We start from the raw sequence: 25,116 nt of genomic DNA, 5'->3' as shown, positions 1-25,116 counted from the left end.
TGTTCTATTTCTTTCAAATAGAACATTTTTCTTGAGAAGGTAACACACATTTTTACACACCGTTTAACATTAAGTGGAATGAATTGACAGAAATGGTGTTTTAATATTTTTTTTTTTTAAGGAAATTATCATATGAACACAGCGAATGGTTCGTTGTCCTTGAGGTCATGGTTCTGCAGCAAAAACGACCCCAGATGTGTATTGGGTCGGTTGCAATCTGCAACTCAACCACAAGGTGCCACTAAATCTGCGGCCTTTTCACCCACCGACGAAGGACGACGAAGGACGACGATTCGACGAAGGCTACAGCGCCTCCTCCTCCTCCTCCTCCTCAGCGGTCGTACTCGAGCGGGCGACGAGTGCGTTTTCCTTCAGCGAGATATCGTCCACCCGCTTGGGGCCGCCGTCCTCCGGTTCCTCGGGTATGGACGGGTCCGAGCTACTGACCACGTACCCCGGCAAGGTGCTGACCACGGGAGGACCCGCGTTCCGATAGGCGCGGCTCGGGGGGAGCGCGGTGGAGCGCGTGGACGGGCCCGCCCCCGCCAGGTGGGACTGGCTGCTGGTGCTGTTGTTGTTGTTGATGCCGACGACGACGGAGCCGTAGCGGTACCGGCCGCAAACCACCGGACCCTCCCACTCAAAGGCCAGGTTCCAACGCGTCCATGTTTTCTTTATCTCTGTCTGGACCTGCGGGGATGGGAGGGACAACTTTATTTATAAGTCATTTCTTTACAGTGAACTTCCTTTAACTGTAATTCAACACCCTTAGATGGACGAATTTTGATATACAACCAAACAATTGTCACAAGGAAACGAAGAGCAACAAATGTATCCCGAATGAGTCCTTTTTTTGGTCATGTGACTAAATCCTCCAATTAGCTCCAATAAGAGAATGAACCTATAGCTTCTCATCCAGCATCATCTTCATCTCTTCACCACTTAAAGCTACTAAAAGGAACTGTTACTGGTTATGAAATGTTTCAACTTACGTAATGGCTGAGCACGGCTTCCGCATTTTTGTTAATTTTTGTAATTTCTAAAAATAAAATGATGCTTTATAGATTTGTATCCAAATGAAAATAAAAATTGGTTTGATTTTCAAGCTGTTTAAATTGCTGTAACTCCTGATGAATATCCTAATGGATAAAATAAGTGGTGCAAATGATCAAATGTGCAGAACAAAAGACATGCAAGAAAACAACAGGGAGGGTTTTGTGAAAATAATACAGAAGAAATTATTCTTGTTGCCAATTAAGTGCTTTGAGTACAAAGCGTAAAAAAAGAGACATTGGTGTATTGTCAGCTCTTCTCATCATGTTCCATTTGAGAAGGCAAAACAATAATGAATCAAAAAATGCAAAGTATTTAATGTCCTTTTTAAATTCTTCAGCCAGACCCTTGATTGGATGAGGAGTAATCATGCTGTTTTCAGTGGCTTTGGTTAATCCAAAATCAAACTATGGCTCATTTTTAGTGGTTGGCATTCCTTTTTGTTTGTGCGTCATTTTGAAGCAATCAATAGCACTTGGAAAAACAATCTACTCACTTCTCCGTTGCAGAAGCAGTAGATAATGGACACAAAGAAGCCCTGAAAGGAAGAGATTGACATACAATTTGTGAGCTTGAGTCTCTTGGCGCGAGCGAGAACAAAAAGGCCCGCGGTGCAGCGACCGCAGTCACGGATTAAATGTCATTCTTACAGACATGATCTCTATCATCAAAAGACGTTGCTCCAGGTCATCCAGCTCTACGTCTATTCAACTATTCTAACTAGTAAAATAAGACAGAAACGGTGGTCTCTGCAAGGTGCTGTGGTTCCCGTTTCACCTCTTGTCCCCCCCGCCCCGGCGCTGCTTTGATAGGACGGTACAGGAGGGACACGCCGTCTTTGTGAAAACGGCGGCTGACGGGAGGATGTCAAGGTCTTGGTGTCCACGTGCGCTTTTGTTCACGCGTGTCTGTGAGCGGCAGACATCCAGTCCTCATTTTAAACTGTTAACTGTTTTGAGGGAGGTTCTGTTCACTTCTGCACAGTTTAAAATGTTCACATTGAATAAACTAGTTCCACTTTTCTATCACCTCAAAGGAGTGTTAGTCAGAGCATCTTTTGCATGAATGCGAGTGGGTGTGTTGCTCATAATCTTTTAGGAAGACGGTTCTCCTCTTTGCATATGTTTGATAAAAGATCTTAGATAAATATCCATTATGCGACTCACACAGAGGTGGGATTCATTGTAACGTTTGACTCTGTGTTTCCTTTGATTTTCAGCACTATCTTTGCAAACGTTGTGTCTTCCAGTAACCCTGTCATCTACCATTATATAAATGACGGGGGTTACATCATATTTGTGGTTCTTCTCCTTTTTATAATTGCATGAACACACGTTTGCAGGAGCATCAGCCTCCCAAAGAAGGGACCTATATTGTTTTGATTCACTGTAAAGGTGGAAGGTATTGAAATCCATTATAATGAAAATAGGAGCTGATATTCCTGAGCTGTTTTAAAAACATGTGCTTGTTGCAACACAAGTAAAATGTAGTGTAGAGACAAACTTTATGGAATATTAAAATGTTGAAAAAGACAGAAGCTTTATAAACAGAAATTAGTTTTGTATTCTTAAAAATCCATGAATGATGCATCTGTGACAGAATCTTCTATCTGGGAAAAACAACCAAATCAAGGCATAAAAAGGTGACATTTGATTCAAATTAAAAACGATTATTCCTCATGTTTCATTTATTTTACGTATGCCAAAAGACCCAAACAAGGTATTTTTATATTTTATAAATAATGTGATTGTCATTTTTGCTGCTTTATCTGTCCGACCGGAGCCCGACACGACAATCATTTGGGCTCGAACATATACTAAATATATTTATAAAGGTTTTTAGCATGAGTTATGTACGCTGTGTCTTCTGTCTTCTAAGGAATTGGCTGCACAGGATCACACATCGGTCCGACATGTTGGGTCCTTTCGTCAATGAAACAACCTGTGATCATTTAACAATAAGGGCACATTTTTGCAGATGGTGCATTACTCCTAACTGGAGTCCCTGTCCCTTTTAAACACAGATCTACAGTCATCTCATTGTCTGTAAAAGTACGTTGAATGAGTCATTTTTCCCACGGACCGCTCTGCGTTTTTTTGCGACGTTTTGCTCCATAATCCCTCAATAGTCACAACATTTCAAGATAACTTGAGCTAAAGTGGATAAAAAAAGTAGTACTGTCTGTATCAGCATCCATGGATGGCTCCCATCATTGTATATAATATAGGAGGTCTGTTATGGTGAGTGCAGATGAGACTAGTGGCAAGTTGTGAGATGTGTCGTCGTGTAAAAAAAAAAAAACATGTGTTACCCAGCAAGCCGTAAAATTGATGTGCTTATGAAAGTTAGTTGTATCGGAACGCTGTAGTTGTAAAACAAGGACAAGTTTTAATAGAAAAACAGCATTTCAATGGGTGAAAATGTTTGTTATATATAATATATATTTCATATTTAACAGCAACTTTCCAGTTAATGACAGAAAGGTAAAAAAATAAAGCGTGTGTGTGTGTTTGAGAGAGGTTGAATGGAGTAACTATGCTGACTGTGAGGGGTTGTTTACCCATCATTGAGTATTTCACTGCAGTAGAAAGACTCAACTGCTCCATCTGATCTGTGAGTGTGAGGATCAACCTTGAGTTGGTCTTTGCTGCAAAACGGCTTATTGAATAATGTTCGAGGGTATATTATATCTCCACACCTGATATCAGTGTGAAAATGGCTACAAAGTAACGCCCACCTGGAAGGAATTGAAGAAGAGCTCACAGTACATGCGGACCTCCCAGCTGGATCCTTCCATTGTGTGAGGCATCCCGACAAAGAGGATGTAGTGTATGCCGAACACCAGCACCAGCACCAGGGTGGACTTCGCCAGTTTCCTATGGAGACACATGCAGTGTGTCTCAGAAGCCTGGCTGCTCTGTCGACACTTAAGAACAATATCACTTAATAATGGAATATCTTATGGAATTTTTAGAATTTAGAAAAACAAATGCGATTTTAAGTTACCATCAATCTGAAAGAAATAAACCATGTTTAATGAAAGTACGCAAAGATAAATGTCAAAATTTAGATTACATTTATTTGTAATCCTAAATGAGATACATATTTATTCTACTTTGGATTTATAGTGTTGAATGTCGATCTCCTTCCCTGTCTCCTCTTAGCAAATTATTCTTGCTGCTGAACATGTGAAAATAAAACACAAACAAGGTCTGGCCAATGTAATAGATGCTTAATGTCATGCATTCAAAGATGAAATTTCCAGGTAGACTGAGTACTTTTCGAAATTGCATTTTTCAAATTGCTTCCACGGTAAACCTTTTGATTATTTGAGTGTTCAACATTCTGCATCGGCCTTTTTGAAGCTTTCCACACACACACAATGTCGGCATTTTCCCCTCTAACTTTCTCAAATGTGTTGTGTTTGGCTTCCATTCATCTCACAGCTTCCAGTTTGCTGCAAACAATCACTGTCATTTTTCTCTTTTTCTGCGCCTCGTCAGCATCGTACTTCTTCTCAGATAACACACCGTAATTATAATATTCTTATCTTACACTTTGATGAAAGTGATCGTTCCACATGTGTGTTTGTGAGTAATTCTCTAACTTGGAGTCTTGAAGAAAGCGTGATTTTGGCGTTAGATGAGAGTTGGAGAGTGGTTCATACGGGCCGACGCCGGTTTGAAAAGTTGGGGAGTATTTTTTTGGGGGGGGGGGGGGGGGGGCTTTTATCGGCTTTGTGCTCAAGGAAACCTGACAGCCGCTCCTCTCCCTCCGCTACCTTACACACAGGCAGGAGCCAGTTACTATGGTTACGGGGTTCTGTGTCGCCAGGTCACTGCATCCAGAGTCTTCACCTTGAACTTTTTTTTCTTCTAATTAAGTCTGCTTGTGTCTGGTGGTCAGAAGAGTGGCGGATTAATGGGTAAAAACAGAATTGACCCGCAAATTAAATATTGTCATTTGAAAAACACTGGTACGTATGTTTACCTCTTTGCATTTACGCGTTCATTACATCTGCAGCACCACATTTTACGTCAGATTCCAACCCGGGACACCAGGTGGTTTTGGAGATACCTTCAGGTGAGAACGGACCTGTACTGTTTCCTGGTGTCGTATCTTCCCGCGTTCGTCTCCCGGATTTTGGTGGCCAGCACTCGTACAATGTTCACAAACAAGACGAAGTTGAGCTGAAGCAGAGGAACAGAGACAGAAAAACTCGTCATTTCTCGGTTTTCTGTGTCAATGTTGCCCTTATTGATTGGTTATTTCAATTATTAATTTAACCTCGTGGATTTAATCAAAGAGCATCAACGTTTGAAGAGTGAATCCAAACATGTTGAGTGTAGTTGTCATTATTTCCATGTTCACAGAAGACATTTTTGCTCCAACTCAATTCAAGTTGATGGAATCATGGAGTGGAGTTGTGCGTATCCAGCGACGGTATCAAAATGTCTTTTATTAACACAAAAATGTCTTTGTTGAAGACAAACAACAGATCGAATGTGTTTTCTTTCAAATCACGAGCCAAAGTTTGTGGTTTTCTATCTTCCACTCAACAGGTTGTAAACCAGATAAACTCACTCATAAACGCATACTTGATTTCAACTTGCAATAAAGAAAAAGCAATTTTTAATTCTGTTCATCAAAAACAAAAAAATGAATCCAAAAATTGAGCGGCTACATTTGATGGACAACTAGTAAAAAAAAGGCCTTAAAGTGACTTGTTATTTTGAGTCAATTTTATTCTCATTTCAAAACAGCAAGAACAAAAAAGCATTTCAAAGCACAATAACCTGCACCCTCCTTTGGATCCAAACCCTGGCTGAGCTTGAAGGAGAAGATGCAGAATATCCAAACGCGGGCCAACTCCTCCTCACCTTTCTCTTCGCTGCCATCATTCACTGATCCACTACGAGAGAGACTCGGTTCACGTATGATCAGTAAAAATCAAAAAGACAAAACGGTGCCTCACACGGAGTACAACCATTTACTTGGACCAGAGGGCTAATGAGATGTCTCTTCCAATATCTATAAAGATAACACTATGTGGCAGGTGTTTTGCAATGTAATTTATTACCATTGATCCATTTTAAATTGCCTGAGCGGGAGAGCAGGTTTCTGAAGTAGATATCTAAACATCTAACTGCAGATAACTTCACTCATGTTTCATCACGCAGCACAGCAGAGAACCTTCTTCCACATGACAAGCTATGATATATCTACTCATGAATAAAGCATTTGTATGAAGAGGATAATGCTAAAATTGAGTTTTAGGTCCACCCAAATAACCCCACAATTAAATTCAAACTTTTAAAAAGAAATGATAATTGGAGGTTTAGCTTTATTGACGGAACCGGTCATTAAGACGGAGCCGGGAACACTTGGTAAAGTCTCTCTAGTTTCATATATGAACAAACACAGTTAAATGCTAATGCTTTTAAGACATCGTGCTGGAGGTCGGACAGCATTTCGCTTGTCAGAAGGAAACAGCCTGCTGAATATGAATGTGTTATCATCCGGCATTGGGTCACGGAAATAATGTTTTTAGCAGCCGGTGGAGCGACAGGAATAAACACTTTCCCGAAGTCTGTTGTGAGAGAGAAACAGCGCGAAGGAGACGTGTTGACGAGCTCATTAAAGCGCTAAAAACACACCTCTCCCGACTACACCTCGGCACTTTAGAAGCACTTCGTATGCTTGGCTTTCTTGGAGAAATTGTGCGTTTCTTCATTCTTGTTCTGGGTCCGTACGCCTCTTGGTTCGAACGCACTCGTTGCAAGTGGCTTTGGATGAAAAGCGAAAAATGTAAATGTTGATGTAATTACACTCAGCAGGGATGGAAATCACCAAACTCTATGATTCTTTTTAATTTCATTTAATTTGATAGTAATAACGTTTTAATTTAATAACAATCTGAGAGAAAGTGGACTTTCAGCCATGCTGGTAGCAGGAGATCTGCCTGATTGCGTGTCAACACCGGCCCCTGGTACCACTCAGTCATTTCGGCAAATCCACTCAGAACAGAGAGTTCTTCGTCACTGATTGACAGAAATTGATTCCATAAAGGAGGAGGTGGCTTTTTAAAATGATGTTGTGGATGTTATTATCACAGCATACATCTTTAGCACCTTGTCTTTCACCTGATGTGACAGACTGCTGATTATTCATATTGATTTTGTGAATAATATGTAATTATCTGCTGCAATAATGACTAATAAAAAACAATCCGAGTGGCTTTTTTGGCAGAGTCTGGTAAATCTGTTGATACTTTGTAGAAGACGTCGATATCTAAACCGTTCCTTGAGTCTTCTGGGGGACAAAGGACATGTCTACAAACGTTTCATGGCAGTTAAATAGATAGACGTCGAGATCAGGAAGCGGTGCGTCAGTCCTGATAAAAAACATCCGGTCTCATTTCAATCTGCAGGAGACTTTTCCAACCTCAGCTCGAACCAATCAAGCGCCAGGACAATACGACTTAGCGTAATTCTGTTTCCTTTACCTGTGTTTCTGTGATGGCTCCCGTACTAAAATAATCCCCAGCTTGTAGAGGTGTGTGCACAGCGGAGAGGATTAACGACACCCCGTTAATCCTCTCCGATTTGCAAGATGTTCACTTGTAACAAACACTGTTGCCGATTGCTTGCTACATTGTACACGTCATTTTTGATGCTCCTCCCCCTTTTTAGAGTCATCGTTAAAAAAACTGAGAGGTTTTTTGCTTTAGTTGAAATCATCCTGGTCTGCAGCCTTCGGGCGTTGAGTGAAATAGTTTCTTACCAGGACGATCGTCTCTGTTCGAAAGAGTTAAATTGTACTTCAAGCCACAATCACTTGAAGCCAAAACCAACGTCAAACGTGTTTTTCACATCCAAACATCTTACCCCCACGGCGATCAGAATGGGAGCCTGGTAGATCCATTTAATATCACCAGCGCTTAACTCCCAACACCTGCAAACAAGCACAAATACACCAACAATAAGAATGCAAGGTTTTTTTTTTTTTTTTTCTTCAAAAGTCATATGCAGAGAGAGAAAATATGGCACAAAATAAATGATTCAGGTCTTTGTGAAAGACTTTTAAAAAGTGCAGAACATGACGGTGCAGCCGAGTACACTAAAGCAGACATTTCTAGCTTCATGAACTGGAAACACGCCGTGAAAGGGTTAAAAATCACAGACCTTTGTAACACGGCGGAAACGCCCTGTCAATCACAAGGCCGACCCGGCTTTATGGTCTATTTCACTCTAAATGGACCCACATTTTCGAAATGAACACAATTTCAATAATTGAACAATAATTTCTGAGAAGCTTGGCCTCTCCGACTTTGACGCACTCAGACTTCATTTTGTTGACTTCATTTTGTCAGACTTCATGAGAAAGAACGCGTCGTTTGCTTTGTAGTGGAGTCTTTTCTCTTTGAATTCAGTTTTTCTCTTCATACATTACATGAAACCCATTTCGTGTCATTAGTTGGACTTTTCCATTGATCCTGTTGCACCTGTTTGGAATTAGCTGCACAAAGCGTGCGGCTTGGCAGCGTGACTTAATGCTGTTGTGTATACGTACAAATCAATGATATCGGCGGAAATCGCATGAAAGTGACGTCGTCTCCACTGTCCCCTCCTTCAATTCACACACGTCACTTCAGCTTTAAGCTTTATGATTTCATAGGAAGAAATGATGCCTTTCGACCCAACTACAGAAAAATAACTCGATCCCAACTACTGCATTTAAAGATATTTATCTTTCCATCTTGTCGCAGACACGTGTGTGATTGACCCCGACGCCCTGTTTATAGACCTCATATAATCATTTATACTTTTTGTAAGCATTTCTTATTCTCCAACACTAAGCCCTTTATATTAAGCTGTCATGGAACAGTATTAATAGTGTACTTAGTTACGAATGCATAATTCATGAGGTGAAGTGAAACCATATACGACACCTTTAAAATGTTAAGCTCGTTAAATAAAAAACGTATTCAGATTCCATCGCATTCTAGATCACGCACAAACATTAATTCAATTGATTTTAATGTCACCCCCCAATTACGCGATAATTAAAATGATCTTTGTGTTTCCTTTTCATGTTCATACATTCTTGTTAACTTGTTGAACGCTTTAAAAAGATTTGGTTGTCTCACCTGGCGTCTGCTAGCGTCGCCCTGACGATCGCCCACACGGACACAAAAACAGCCGGGACACCTTGAAATGAAGAGGGCAACAATACAAATATACCTGTGATAAGAGTTTGACCCACTGTAACATCATTGAAGAGAGACGTCTTTAGAAAATGAAATAAACCAACTGAATCAACAGAAAGAGTCCCCCCGAGGGGGGGGGGGGGGGGGGTTACCGCGGCGATTCATCTCGCAGAATTGTTGGTTCTACAGCAGAATTCGGGTCAAAGCCCAGGGAGTGTGAATGATGGTGCGCGTAATTAATTATGTGGCTTCATGAACACATCGACCATCTGAAGCCGAAGCGAATGCGCCGGATGGGGGAGACCGAACTCTCCCCCCCCCCCCCCCCCTCCCCATCTTCACTAAGTTGTCAGATGGACACATTTTAAATGAATGTAGCTGAACTGAAGAGAAAAAAAAAGCCCAGCAGATAAGCGGCTGAACGCGGAGTTTGAGGAGGAAGGACGCGGACGTCACAGTAATCCTCCGCCGATCGCTCAGCTGAAGAAGCACGGAATTATCCCGCTTGTTCAATGGGAACGTGATGACAGCTGAAGAAGATAATTAGAGCGTTTTCCTCCGTATTAGCAGCTGGCAGCAGTTTAAAGATCTATTTTAAAAAAGTACGAGTCTGCACAGGACAGCTATTCGAAATGAGCTCGTCATGTGCATTCAGCTGTAATGTGTTTCAACATTTGTTTTACACATTTGCATTGCTTTGTTACTTTTTAAAGCGGGTTCAAGATATCGCGGATCTTTATCTCACTGTTGGCGCTGTGGGGCAATGTTGTGATACGACGGTCCCCATTCGGGTTGGATTGAATGTACAACCCTTTGATCCACTGATGATTAAATAGTACCGGCGGCCGCGTCGCTTCTGATGCCCACGCCCCTCCCTGTCACTCAGAATGAACTCAGAAAGAGCAGCACTTTTCACGCTTACCCCATCCGATGAGGGTGAAGCCCCAGAGGTACCTGGAGTCCGACCGGAAGGCCATGAAGATGAGACTGTGGAGGTAGAGGCCTTCGACCAGGATCCAGTAGTAGTTGGTGGCCAGAAAATAGATGAAGAGGAGCACTGTCACCTTGCAGCCAATCTGATAACAAAACATTATTCCCTTTTATCACGTCCCATTCGAAGCCGACACATCACCGTGATCCCAGTTCAAACTAATCCAACGCACATTAAGGGATTAAGGGCACATTTGACTGATTGACAACCATTTGTTTGACCACTACAATGGACCAGGATTAAAACAACATCTCTGAGTTGCTCTCACTCTTTAAGATTTGCAAAGTTATTGGTGACCTGAAAGATTTATTTATGACTCAAATCAGCGGAGTGAAAAAAAGCAAAACAATCCTGACCTTTTGTACCAATCTGGGACGACGACGTCTATTTCTGAACATGATTAAATGAACACGTTTTACTCAGGAGCAACATTCGGGTCCCCGCTTCTTTTTAAGCAGAAGTCACCCGTGTCTCCCCTTTCCCCAGCCTCCGTCTCTCCTTGGCCTCCCTCTCAGCGCACCTCAGAGAGCCTTTACTCAGCTCGGGTTTGGGCCCCGACAAAAAAAAAAGAAGAAGAAAAAACGGGTCGATCCGGTACTTACATACTGAGTGTTGTCCAGTGGCGCCATGGTGACGGTCTTCAAGTTGTCCAACAGGGCGGAATCAAAGTCCTGCAGCCCGGCACTGGAGTGGACCACTTTGTCCTTCACAAAGATGCTGACCGCCCGCAGCATGAAGGACACAAACAGGTGCATGTGGATGTAGTTCCGGGTGCAGTGGAGACGCCTGCCAATAAAAAACCAACAGTTCTGCTCTGCACTGGTAAGCTGAGCTCTCTCTGCCCCGAACAAACAAACAGAACTTCACGTTTCCCTTCTACCTGCTGCCTGCGATCGCTGCTCACTTATTGACGACGTCACCGTCCTCGCTGTCATCACAGCCGTCTCTAATTGGCTCTTAAGCCTCAGTGAGCCGTTGTAGGGAGCATCCATAATCGAGTTTAGTATGCAGATGTTTGCCTGAATCTCTCTGGGGGAGGGGGAGGGAGGGTGGGGGGGTTTGGGGGAATAATGGCGTGCCACGGGGACTGCTCTGGCTCATCCCCTCACGCTGCATTAGGCACCCTGGACAGCTTGTGGTTGCCCGGCGCCGTAATAAGCTAATGGTTGGCTGCGGCTTGCTCAAGTTAATGTGTTGCAGCTAAATTGGGAAACGAGGTGCCATGTCGGGGGGGGGGGGGGGGGGGGGGGGTGGGGGGGGGATGCAGATTATTTTGACGTTATATATACAAAGAGAATAGCAAAGGGAGCAGAAGAGGGTTGCTGAGGAATCGTAGATTTCTAAAGCTGCTCAGCACAGCAGACCTCAGGCCCGCGTTTGTCAAAATGAATCTTATCAGTTGCTTGAAGTTTTCCTTTTCGGCACTTTTGCTAGATATAAGAGATTGTCATTGACTGGCCTAACTGTCCCCTTCCCTCCCCTCCTAATGAAATCCCCCCCCTCGCTGCAAAAATGCTGCTGGATTCAAATCCAACGAGTCATAAACGGAGGTCGCGATGGGTGGGCTCTGAAGTGGGCGGGATGCCTTTTGTCAACAAGTGAGCCGCACCAGCAGTGACCCCAAGGAGGTCATTTATCAGATAAGGCCTCAGAGCTTCTTCCGAGGTCAAATCCCCGTCGTGCTTCTACTCCACAGACATCTTGTTCCTTTTCTGTTGCCAACGCAGAGCCCCTCTGAGGCTGTGGAGACACGGCAGCTGCCTCTAAGGACCCATTAAGCCGCGTACAGTTGTGGTGAATATTGATTCAATTTAGTGTTTTCATTTCCTGAAAAATCTTTTTTGGCCTGGTCTCTCCGTCACTTTGCCTGCGTCCCCTGCCAGGCTCTTAATACGGGGGGGGGGGGGCACTTGGGCTGAGAGGGCTGCACAGCTTCCAGCCCAAAGAGATTTTAAAGAAGGGTTTTGAGGTGTGGATGGGACGACTAAAAGGACTTAATGAAGCCGCTGTGCCGCTGGAATCAGTCCATCGAGGCCTTCAATAGAACACGGATCAATGGCTGTGGTGCCAGGAGAGAAATGTCCTTCTGTGTCTCTCTCTCTCTTCGAGGGATCCATCCAAACGCTCTTTTGTTTTAATTCCTTTATGTTTCTGCCCACAGGATGAAAATGAAAAACTGGATCAAACTTATTGATTAGGTGGCTTGAGTTTGCAGGACGCTGGAATTAGGAGATTAGGAGTAAACGTTGGTGCCACTTGATGCAAAACCACGTAGCACATTTAGCAGCAACTTACGATCACTTAATTAAAAAAGTTACAAGTCTTGGCACAGAGTGTAACTTTGTTATTCATTAATCATCGCGGTGTTGGATATCATTTTAATGTAAAAAAGAAGCCATTTGTCACATCTCAAACTGTGTGATTAGTTGTCTGATTATCACCTCAGTGTGAAACTGTTCACAGTATTATTGATCTTGGTTTCAATCATTTCAATATTTGACACAGAGTTTTACTTTTAACTTTTTCCTTTCAAATCCAGTGACAAATTTGTAATGGTTAAATTAAAACGTGAATCTTAATTGAAAGCCTTTGATGAAACGCGGATCTCATACCTGTAATTATCCCTTTCCTGCACTGGCACTAAAACATTTACATAATTCCTATTGAGCGGCAGATCTGTTTCAATGAACTCTTCAATTAAACTCGACATTTCATATTCCACGGAGCATATGCGGCCTGCCTGCTGGTGTGATGAGCTGCAGCTCAATTAGCACCTTCAAAACCAATTGAGAAAGTCTTTTAAAAGCTGCTGAACCATGTACTCACTGACCTTGAGTTCTAAGCGATGGTCTTAATGACTTTTGATAATCGTTCCTCCAGCGTGCTCTTTTTTTTTCTTCTTTTTTTTTTGCATGACTTGTGATCTAATGGTTGTTATGCTCTTCTCTCTGTTTTCGACCCGCGACGGGACTACGGATGCGAGGAGGCGCATCGACTCCCTCCCCGAATGTAAAAAAAACGGGACGAAAACCACCCTTTCAGGGTCGACCGTGCAGATTCTCCATCAGCAGCGCTGAGGGCAAACGTTTGGGCCTCCCCCCCCCCCCCCCCCACTCCCCCCCGGGGGCCGATTGACAAAAAAGCGCTCGGTTGTCAGGAATTGACATTTTGACACTTCTACCATGCACTTGTACCTGAAGTATCCAATGAGCAGGATGGCCACCAGCAGAGCGCTGAAGGACACGGCGTAGCCGGTGGTGTACATGACGTACAGGCGCTCGAAGAAGTCTCGCTGTGAACATACAAAAAGGCTTTCAGTGCCGAACTCGCAGGTCGGAACGACAAAACACCAGTCACAGCCGTTAGGGTGGAGCAGGGGGGGGGGGGGGGGGGGGAAGGCAAGGAAAGTCGTTATTTTGGATTTGGGGGTATGACGAGGGTTGAAGGCGAGGCTAAAGCTGCACACATGACACACCCAGGAATGGATGGGTGACTTACTATGCCAGCTCGTAACAGAACAGGGTATTAGGTAAGTCTTAAAAAGGTTTAAATCCTTAATCTCTGCATGCACACAAACTGCAGACAAACTAAATCCTTTTAAATTGGTTCGAATTGACAAAAGATTATTCCTTTGCATTTCCACCATCATCTTATAAGTAAAATATAACATTTTAGCCAAATCTATTCTCTCTGTAAAGTTAAAGCCACAGCAATGAATCTCCTTAAAGTCACGTCTGAGATGTACATTTTTTTGTCAACTGTACAATGACCAAAATCCTGCCTATTATTCATACGTTTAAGCTTATAAGTATAGAATATATACTGTAAATTGTAATAAGTGTAAAACGCTTCTTTTTTGGACTGAAGAAAAGTTTCAGAATGGAGGCTTGTAATTAAGAGATTGCAATCAGCACGAGGACCGATGTCCACTTGAGCCACTCCTGCAGACTCTTAGAGTCTCAGGGGAAGTGGGACCCATTGATTCCACAATAAGGATCAAATCAACGGAGATGATGATACACAACTTGCTGAACTTCTCTTAGTGTCCTGTATTTGATTGACCCGTACCAGGTTTTTTAACAACTGCATGAAAATGACTGCAATAGTTTTTTGTTTTTTTTAAAAAGCACATTCCCTTAGAGCCCTTGTTGAAGCTAAAGATTTAAAGATGAGGTGATTAAGGAGTAAACGAGAAAGGAGCGCTGAGTGGATCTCTGCAGTGTTTGTGTGGTTGAATAACGCTCGCGCTGCAAAAAGAGCGGGTTTCCTTCAACTGAAAAGCAGCCGAGTGACAAGCGATGGGCTCAGAATCCACTTTACAGGAGAGTGTCAAAACACACAAGGGGAACCGTGCGGTTATCTGCACACGGGGGGGGGGGGGGGCAAAAGAATCGCCGGATTGGAGCGGCTATGGCGGGGGGGGGGGGGGGGGGGGGGTTCTGTTTATCACCGGCGGGCCCCTAGCAGCCGGGGCGCCGGCTAAGAGAGGCGAGGGAGGAGACCGAGATGTGGGTTTACAGCGGCAGGAGGAGGAGGAATGACTACGCGGTGGTACTCACCCTCCCTTCCTCATCGGGGGGCTGAAAGAAACCCAGACACTCGGAGTAGTTGGTCCATGTTTTGTTCCAGTGGTCCACAAACACCCAGGATCCGTTCACATCACACCTCCTGTAAGCATATCCTGTAAAAAAAAAAAAACATACATACATACAAATAGATATTATATATATAGTCTAGTAAAGTGAATCTGTATTTTAAGAAGCTGTCCACTCTAAACCCACACAGGTGAATTCAATGGTTGTGATTCATTGGAGCTCTTCTCAGACCCGAGTGGCTCGATTGATCTCCAACTCCACCGACTTCCCTCCAGCTATTTTGACTTTGTGATCTCTGCGGGCGTTATTTTTTGCAAAGACATGTTGACGTCGGCATGAAGGCCTTTGCACACTGGGTACATTAGAGGGGGGGGGGACCAGAAGGAGGGGGCTCTGGTAAGCGCTGCCTTAGCCATCTCCACCCGAAGAAGAGGTTTAATTCACCCTTGAAAACACCTGTGTGAGAGCTCCAATTGCTGGTAGTCTTCTTTTTCTCTGTGTTGGTGATGGTCAAAAAGAAAAAGAAAAGAAAAGGAACAACTGTTGACCTTTGTGGTTGAAGTCGTAAATGTAAGACGGGCAGGGGACCTTGGTGACGAGCCCCGGGGAGCCCTGGGGCCAACAAATGAGCCCGTCCCAGTCCGGAGGGCACACCTCATCTGCAGGGAGCGGGGGGGGGGAGAGGTCAGTACACAACTCGCACGTCTTCTTCTCTTTGTTGTTAAAGAATCAATTATTAAATGTCATTGAAGTATCAAATCTTGTGCTTTCAATCAGTTCGATGTGAGTTTAAGGTTCCTTTCCAGCCTTTGTTCTGCAGGTCTTTAGATTATTTGAGCATAATAGATTATAGTCATGATATCGCCTTCGCTGAGTATAACCCTATATACATGAAAACATACATGCAGTATACATAGTAACAAAGCCTCGGTTAAATATCTTGGTAACATATTGCATTTTCTGTATGTTTGCTCTTCGCTGATTTTGTAGGTGAAAAAAAATCTTTTTTTTTTTGCCAACAAAATACATCAAAGAGGTCAACGGAAACCGGTGGATGTCAGTGGAGGTCATTGCGTAGGATGGTTCTAAAATCCAAAAACATTTCACATCCTGTGAAAAATGTAAAAAGCCACTTAGACACGCGGAAATGGAATCTCCAAACATGAGTGTGTCCTTCCAGCGACTCCTCTGCTCCTCGCTATCGCCACAAATGAACCTCTGAACTCACTGATGTATGAATGTATCGATTGTTTGCTATGTCACATTTATTGGCGCTTTGATGAAGGGACAAAGTACCCCCCCCCCCCCCCCCCCCGTATTTGCATCCCTAGTAGACACCCTGGAAAACGTACCGCAGACATATATTTGCATGTAAGGTTTTAATCTGAAGAGTCCGAATGACACAGCCGCTGGAGAGAAAATGCATTTTTCATTTGTGATTGATTAATTGTGATTAATCTGCCAAAAACTAAAACAACAAAAAAACGTAAAGCAGTCCGAGTATCGTACAGGACGTCAGAGTAAGGGCACGGCGTGGGAACAGGAGCGTGACCTGCGTGTGGTACCTGCGGACACAGGCTCGGCGCTGGTCAGGTTCTGGTAGCACTGCAGTTTGATTTCATAGAGGATGTACATCTGCTCCTGTGCAGAGAGCGGGCCATCAAACCCCATCTGTGGAGCACAACAAACAAGGTCAGATCCCTCACGTTCCATCTGCGGCTCATCAAATTGCCCTTTTTGCGTTTGGCTTTTTTTTCGAGGGCATTTGGGAGCCTCGTCTTGATGTTTCCGCTGGCCGCGGGTCAAAGGCCACGTTACCGTGGGGGGGGGGAAAAAGCAGTTATACACAGTTATGTGCATTTTAATAGTCTCTATGGCAGTGGTTCTCAACTGGTTCTGGCTCCGGGACCCACCATCACGCCTTTATGACCCAAATCGAGGAACATTCTCAACTTCTCAAATTGATTCAAAATCAAGTTCATAAGCTGAATTTTATATTTTATTTTCAGGATGTTTAATTATCCTAAAAACCCAATGTCGCCCCCATATCAGAATGGTTTGACCCCACCTGGCACACGCTGCTAAACACATGGACGGCAAAAAAACGACACCCCGCTCCATTAAAAAAGTCCCTTCAAAATAAAATCACATTCTAATTTTTATTTTCCCATGCAAAGGACCGGGACCCTTTAAAAACTGGTCCGACCCACCAGTTGAGAAGCACTGCTCTATGGCATAACAGAGGTTACTGAAGAACTGCTGAGCAAAGATCACAGAGTCCTGCTTCATAACGAGTGTTACAGGGTGATTGACCTGTTGAAGCTGTTGCAGGACAAATCAATCAGGAAACACCATATGAGTCATTTAGTTAAATTGTACAGTAGCTGAAACCCCTTGGTGTGTTGGCACAAGTATTTATTGTACTGTCAATACCAGTACAATATTTTTTTCTAAATTTTTCAAACCAGCATCAAGCCAAAGACGACTTTTTAAAAACCGTGTCCCGTGTTGATCAAAAGTTGGATATTTGAGCTCCATTCCAGGTTTTTAGAGACTTCGACTGGCTGCCGAGGCCTTTCGGCCCCTTTGCTTTTAAAATATTCTTATTCTTAAAGTCGATGCATGATGTCAAAGGTGGATCTGCTGTTTGAGTCTCAAAGACTTTTGTTTGTTGCTCATCCCACTTTGTGTCTCATTTCATCTTTTTATTCAATTTTACAACTCCACGTCTTTTGAGTGTGATTCCTTCAACAGTGCGTTGAGTTGGATTCCCGTCCGTCGAACCGGACAGTTTCACAGGAGAAATGGCACCTTCCGAGACAGCTTTACTTCACTTCATATTGAACCAACACAGACCACACGGCGCTCTCATGCTGTTGCATGTGAAAGACGTGATTATTGATACCTAATTTAATTGCCACGCCTTCTGCCCACGGTGGAGTCACCCCCCACTTGGTCACCTGTACGTAGAAGCCACAGTTGGAATGTCAAAGAACAATGAATGTTTCCTCTTTTAACCCCTTCACGCTTTGATTGATAAGAGGTAAAGGCACCCAACGTAATATTTATTATCTTCCCCCTTTTAGATTAGCATGTTAGCATGCTAACATTTGCTAATTAGCAGGCTGTTCATTATCCAAATTGTTAAACAAACTGCATTTTTTTTAAACTCATGGCTCCCGAGGAAATTTCTAGGAAAGAATCGTGTGAAGATAACAGTAAGCCTATTTCAGGATTAGTTTTTTTTAAGTCCTTTGTGTGCTAAAAATTCCAAATAACACCCCTGCAGTCCCTGCAGATCCACTGCTGCCTCTCCTGGTGTTCAGGTTTCTTCATCCGGGGGTCGTGAGCCGTTAAGCTCGTCAAATGGGGGACAATCAAAGAGTCGAGTGTTTGTTGTGTGTCATTCTGCTTTTTGCTGAAAGAAGCAATTACAATTTTGCACAAATAATGGAAAAGCATCACCGTGGTTTTCATGGTCTCTTCTTTGGTTTTCTAATCAATCCTTCAAACCTCAGTGAACTTTTTTCAGCAGGTTTTTTTTTCTCCGCCCACCCAATTTGTCGCTGCTATTTCTTTTTATTGCGATACGAATGATAATAACACAGCAGCAAACCAGAAACTACTCTGTCATGTCACGGTCCTTAATAAATAAATAAGGATGTTGTTTTTGTCAGTTCAAGTCGAAAATACCGTGAGTCATGAGTCCACCTCATCAGAGCGGATGAGTCGCCCCCTGATGTCACTTTCAGATGTGGAAATTGTGAAAAAAAAAAAAAAAGAAAAAGAGATTTTTGTATTAAGCGCCTTCCTCTCCTAGGCAGGAGGGAATAATGGACCGGAAGCACCGGGTGGTAAATGAATGCTATTTATGTGTCAGAGTAACACTGACGTGGGGGGGGGGGGGGGCTTTTATCCTCCGGGACCCAGGCGCTCCTGCATTTGGCAACGTGTGACACCTTCAGGGACACCGGGACAAACGAGTGGTTAAACTACCCCTGTGCCTTTGGACTGGGCAAGGCCGTCCCAATCGGAAATGGAATGACAATTTATTTTTATTTTATTTTTTACCATTGTGCATCTACTGGTCTGTAGCGACCGTGAGCAGAGACATTGTCGCGGAGAAGGACACTGTGCTCATGGTGGCCAAGTCTGCTGGACGGTGTGATGTGAAGATCCGAGACCAGTCAGGCGGGAATGAGTCTCCTCGTCATCGCCATCGATTCTCACACATGACAGATGCTCAGAGGAGGTGGTCGGGGGCGCGTGACGTTGTGTCCAAAGTCATGTCCAATGTCCCCCGTTTTCCAAGCGCTAATGTTTTTCGGCACAGCTGTCGGGATTCCGTTCAAATGAAGCCTCCAGCAAACTAGAACATAAGATGGATCCAGGTGTACTTTTCTTCCTCCTTTTAATGGGAATGAGTGCGGACTAAAGGTTTCGATGCTGCGAGTATTTAAGTCAAACTTTTTTACTTCTTGAGGCACTTAGCAGCTTTAATAGAACATTCTGTTCATACAACTATCTTGATTCTCACAGGACGATGGGGGGGGGGGGGGGGGGGGCAGGAGACTCTTTGGCTCTGATCTATTTTATGATGAAAGCTCATCTGCGCTGTTTTAAGTCTTCCGGCTGCTCCCCCCTTCTCTCTGGTCTCTGGCTGAGGAAACACAGATGTTCACCTCTAAAAAAATAGGTTCAAGTTCAGACCTCCTCAAGCGAGAGTCCGTTTCCTGACAAGGAGGAGATGTTCTGTTAAAAATGGACCGAATTGCGAGTCTAAGGGGCAACAATCTGGATTCCGTCACCTCCTGCAGGCGGCTGCTGGTGAGCACGAGTCTGACCGACGAATACACATTGTCTTTCACACCTTTTAAAGCAAATCCCCCCCCCCCCCTTCGACCTGAGCCTGAGGGCCCCACTTGTTTTGGTTTTCATTTCTGCGTTACTTTCTCGCGTTTAACGTCTGCTGCGTGGAGGCTGAGGGGTCTCGCTGCCTGCTTATCACTGATTCCAGGGGGGGGTGTGGGGGGGGGGGGGTTGGAAGAGGCACTTTGCCTGCATCATAATGAGGGCCAGCCGCTCACGTCGCAGAGCCCTCGGCGAGCGACCGGCTCGGCCCTCGCCGCTCCCGGGGAACTCATTTACTCTCCGGCTTCTCACTAACAGGATTCCAGGCATGTCCCTCCCCTGTGGATTCACGACGGGGTTCACAGCCGTCCTGTTTCGTGGTAATATTGTTGAGGCTAAAAAAATAAAATTAAAAAAAGGTATGGTCACGTGTAAGTTGTGAGTTTTTTCTTTTTTCGATCGAGTCCATTTGCTTCCACGGTGGCTTCCAACAGGTGAATCTTTTGGTTGATGCACCTGTGTGAGCTTTTTTTTTTTTTAATTCAATCTCGCCGCTAACTAGCTTCAGCTAAGTGCCCCTCGTGGCTCAATGGAGTCCAGGCCTTCGGTCAGAGCATCGGGGGTTCGATCCCTGGCTCCACGTCGCCGTGCCCTTCGGACGAGACACTTAAACCCACAGTGCTTCAACCGCTGTGAATGTTGGCGTCTGATGGGCAGGTGGCACTGTGTATGGTAGCTCCTGTCACCGGGGGGGGGGGGGGGGGGGGTGATCGGGGGTGAACGGGTGAGTGATGAAGTGAGCTGTTAAGGTGCTGTGAGTGGAAGGGAGAATAGAAAAGTGGGTTTTAAGTGCAGGACATTTTCTTTTTGCCTTTTCCATTCACTGCGGTTTAGGCGTGAGTTTTTGTTGCTTACAAAGTGAGGACCTCAAACCTTCATTTCCACTAAGAACCACCGTACCAGAGTAATCCAACACAAGCTGCCTATGGTTTCTCACAGAAGAAAAACAAGAATATTATCAGAAAAACATTAAAGGCAAGAAAGCAGTAACTACTACAAGCAATCAGGGTAAAAGTTGACTTACTTTGAATCAGATTTTTCTTTTGTTGACTGAATATGTTAAGGATATTGAGGAATGTCATTAATGCTTAAATGGGCTCTCTTGATTACATCCCAGGTGCTGTTCATATGCATATTACAATCCGGCAACACTTCTTTTGCACTCCTGTGTGTGCTTTGTTTGGCTTCCCCTTTCCCTGCTCTTGCTGTGAACTGATATTTGTATTCTGTTCACATATGAACCATTAAGGCAACACAAAGCCCCCGCCCCCTTGAGAAAAAATAAAGATAACCTTGAACATTTTCACGAAACGTGACTTGTTTTCTTCTTTAATATTTATCTAGAAACTAACAACTATCCTTTCCTGGATATTTTTCTTTGCCTAAACCTCAAGGATGCTACACATGCCCCCTCCAGCCTCTGGGATCAAAGCCTCCCCCCCCCCCCCCCCCCCCCCCTGTCTCCCTGTGACTTCTGTGCAGCAGAATGCGATGCTTAATTACCCAGAAAACATGTTACTCGGGCACGTAAACAGCTACATTTACTCCAAAACATATCAATGTCATCTGTATGGGAGCAGTGCTGCATAATGAGGTAAGGAAAGAGGGTTTAATTACACAGATGAAAGGCGCTTTTTGTGTGTGTGTGTGTGTGTGTGTGTGTGTGTGTGTGTGTGTGTGTGTGTGTGTGTGTGTGTTCACACAACAATGGAACACGTTGGGGGTATTTTTTGGGGGCTTTTCCAGCGAGGACGCGCACGTTGATCTGGGACCAACGTCGAGGTAATTGGGACAAGCTTCTTCAGTCAGAGGGACCCGACTGCATTTGTTCACTACACACATTCCTCGGCTTCTTTCACTCTTTAAGTCCAGCCACATTGTAAGATATCCTCAAAACAATCAATACGTTTTTTTTTGGCAAAGAATGGTGACTTGAAGTAACAAACGAGGATGATTATTCTCCCTCTCTGAGAATTTGTGATATGCTGAAATGAAAATATTAAAATGACTGCAGGCGAGCCGTGGATATCATTTCGCAGAAGTAGTCGAGGCGTCTCTTCTTTCAGACAAGTTTGTAGCTTTTTTCCTGAAGAAGCCAAATCCAACGTGCATGTTTGCTCAGGGAGGGAACCTTTTATCAGCAACACAGCCGCTGACCCTGGAACCCGGGGGGGGGGAGGCCGGATAAAAAACCGATGGATCAGATTCTACTGGCTGTTAACCGGCAGCTACATTTTAGAAGTGAGTGTCAATGCCATGAAGCCAATTAAGAAATCGGTTAAAGAAGAAAAAAATAAATATTCATGCAGCAGCTGTTGCTGCTTCAATCCACCAATTAAAAGTTGGAATGACCCAAGAGCTTCAGGACCAGTGTGTTGTAAAAAACATCAATGTCTTGGGGGTAGGGTTCTTGGGGATACACTGAACGAAGCTTCCTGCTCTTTAAGACTTTAAAAAGGTTTCACCCCTCAACACAGACAGCCCATTAAACACTGATCTGGAAATGTCAGATTCCATAAAAAAAAAAAATGAAAAACACATTCTCCAACTAGACAATTGTGGCATTTGCGGTTTGATGGCAGAGCGTTGTTGTTTGGACTGAATCTTCTCTTTGAGGCAGCCGGGGCAGAAGGCGCTGTCCGCGGTGCTGAAAGTACAGACGCGTTACTCCTTCCTGCCAATTCAAGAGAAACACCTCAAACATCTCACGCTGTTCCGGGGGAACTAAATAATAAGCCGGCATGCCTGGTGATTCATTGGCTTGAATGGTACTCGTTGAAAGGCCAACGGTCCGCGCTTCCAGGTGCCCTGATCTGTTTGGTGGCAGCTCATCACTGGGGAAAGGTTTCCAAATGAATTATTTGGAATGTAAGGAGGTGATAGCAGAGCACGTTGACCATTAAGAGGAGCTGTTGGTTTAAATTATTTTTAGGAGTCTGCCACAGATTTCATGCAATCTATTTAATTAGAAGCATAATGCAATGCCGCAAAGCCAACAGGGGCAGTGTGAGTGTGTGCAAAATTGGCAGATGGCTATTGATACAACTCCACAAATACGGGACGAAAACAACAACAGGCTTTCGAAAATAGATTTATATTAAAAAAAAATATATGAAATAAAATGAAAATGTGGTTGTTATAATCCTAACAATATGACCACAGTAGCAGAAAAAAGGACTGTTGTCATTTCAAAGATTGCTGGTGAAGTGGCTGCGTGACGTGTCCTTACCTGTGCGTCTGCAGGAGCCCAGCGCAGTAAAAAGTTTAAGACCAACATCCTCACGAGCGCTTTCATCTTCAAGAAGAACAATATGAACTCAGCGTGGGTTTGAATTCAAGCCGCTCGAGACGAACACTTAATCCGCATTTTTGCGTTTGAAGCTTCACATTATGACAAAAAAAAAGTTGTGCTTCCGAAACGCACGGACTGGCGCTCCTCCACGTGCTCCTCCTGCGTGACTTCCCTGGCCGCGCATCGCCGTTAGTCTGCGGGGAAGTCCGCCGCGCGTACGGTGTCGTCACAGTGCGTCATCACATGACAAAAAAAAAAACAATGTTCTGGACCTCAAGTTCTGCCTTTGCCTCCGTGCGATTTGTGGCTGAGATCTTGTCTGCTTCCTCTCCTCTTCCTCTTCCTCTCTCTCTCTCCCTCTCTCTCTCCCCGTGGAGTAAAGCGCGGGAGATGGCACGCGCGCCTCACCTGCGGTGTGTTTTTGCCGCAAAGGCGCGCTTTTATAGGACATCGGAGAAGTTTTGTTCTTATTCATGGACTTCATTTCTTAGTTTTTTTTTCAACTGACAATGTGAAACCTCAGAGTTCCAGCAAAACAAATTCCAATGTTTTACATACATAACAATAAAATACAGAGTGGCGATAGGATACCATCATATAATGCTAAAGATTCTTATTTATAATAGTAATATTGTATGTATTTATGATATGATAATATGATACAATATCATCTCTGTATACACCGTTGATTAGAGGGAAAACTTCTCAGTGAGCAGTTGGGTAATCATACTTACACCTCGGCAACCTTAAGTTACCATGGCAATCTGGCAATATAAATGGAACAACCAATCTTCTTTTCAAGCTTCAGTCTTCTTCTAACTCCACATCATTTCCTCCTCCTTTCTGAAGCGACGGAGGCCTCAAACAAAATAAGAGGCTGTGAGTCTCGAACATTATTCAAATATTTATGACCAACAAGAAAAAAAATGTATAACGTTCCATGAAACTTGGAAAGCGTCCCCATTGAAGCGTTTCGAGATGGACTGTTGGGTGTCCGAAAGCCCGTCACGTCTCCACTCACTGGATCACGTGATCCAGTGAGTGGAGACGTGACGGGCTTTCGGACACCCAACAGGGTGCGCGATGGAAGAAGGCGTGGGGGGAAGGATTGACACCTCATTTCACGCAAACTGTTGTCTACTATGTGAAAGGACGCCTCCGTTCACTCCCTCGAGCACATTGAGCCCTTATTTTCGACGCGCACGTGGACTGCAGAAGAACGCGCACGGGGTGGGGGGGTGGGGGGGGGGCGGAGCTTGTGGAAACGTCTGTTGCGAGCGTACGCGTCCGAGCGGGCGCACACTGTGCAACCTGCTGCTCAAATGGAATCTGTTGAAGGCACGCAGCTGTCAAATTGACATTTGAGGGCTATAATTTACCCAGCATGTAATGGGTGTAAAATAAACCACTTTACAACCTCCTGGTGGCAGTGTGACAATAGAGGAGAGACAGAGGCGACGGAGAGAGAGGAATAATATATTTATGGTTTTTTTTTTTTTTTTTTACTTTCCGAACGCATTTCATGCAGAAATAGATCCTGGAGCCTGCACCCTCTCATCAAAACCCGTTTGAATGGGCTGTTAGCATTGTATGATTTCACATCCAAACACTGGCTTTTTCCCCTCTGCCCAATTAGAGGAAAAAGGGCATCCACTTATGCAGTCACGGGTTTTTTTTTTATCAGCATCTCATAATGAAGGGCTCCTCTCTCTGATGAACCCAAGGCCCAACATGTTGCATCGCTGCCCCCCCTCTCATGACACCTTAAGGGAAACCATAAACGTCCTCACACGGAACCCGGTGCTGCTGAAGCTCATTTGTGGTCAGCACGACTCGACCTGAACCCAATACATTGCTTTTCTCTCACCTTCCCCCCCCCCCGCCGAGCCCCTCTCTGGAACTGCCTGCGTCCGATCCTTCGTTTGTGAGTGCGGTTATTTTTCCTCCATGAGGCCAAACGCGTCAGAGGACAGATGTCTGATATGGAGTCGGATCAACACGACAGCAAACAAACAAAGATGGATTTGGGATTTGCTAGGCGTATAAAAAAGGGGCAACACGGTTT

The 25,116-nt window shown here is 44.3% G+C and overlaps 1 protein-coding gene across 1 annotated transcript; it reads right to left on the bottom strand.

The window, feature by feature from the left end:
• Window positions 1-303: 303 nt before the first annotated feature.
• pth2ra (parathyroid hormone 2 receptor a) lies at window positions 304-23,456 on the bottom strand. The gene is made up of 13 exons (XM_037489570.2): window positions 22,989-23,456; window positions 16,414-16,519; window positions 15,397-15,507; window positions 14,813-14,934; window positions 13,448-13,545; window positions 10,856-11,039; window positions 10,185-10,338; window positions 9,203-9,263; window positions 7,941-8,007; window positions 5,149-5,243; window positions 3,791-3,929; window positions 1,550-1,591; window positions 304-690 (listed from the first exon to the last, which is right to left on the bottom strand). The coding sequence occupies exons 1-13, from the start codon at window positions 23,052-23,054 to the stop codon at window positions 304-306; spliced, it is 1,632 nt and encodes a 543-aa protein (XP_037345467.2). The 5' UTR covers window positions 23,055-23,456.
• Window positions 23,457-25,116: the final 1,660 nt, after the last annotated feature.

Source organism: Pungitius pungitius, chromosome 10, assembly GCF_949316345.1.
Source record: "Pungitius pungitius chromosome 10, fPunPun2.1, whole genome shotgun sequence".
Classification (NCBI taxonomy): Eukaryota; Metazoa; Chordata; class Actinopteri; order Perciformes; family Gasterosteidae; genus Pungitius; species Pungitius pungitius.
This window is presented reverse-complemented; position numbering and strand designations above follow the sequence as displayed.

What these genes read in the sequence shown, in the direction of transcription:
- pth2ra (XM_037489570.2), bottom strand. Translation starts at nt 23,054, where the DNA reads ATGAAAGCGCTCGTGAGGATGTTGGTCTTAAACTTTTTACTGCGCTGG. An exon ending in CGCCGAGCCTGTGTCCGCAG is followed by an intron (nt 15,508 to 16,413) that starts GTACCACACGCA and finishes CGCTCCCTGCAG; the next exon opens with ATGAGGTGTGCCCTCCGGAC. An exon ending in CCATTCTGATCGCCGTGGGG is followed by an intron (nt 5,244 to 7,940) that starts GTAAGATGTTTG and finishes CCTCTGCTTCAG; the next exon opens with CTCAACTTCGTCTTGTTTGT.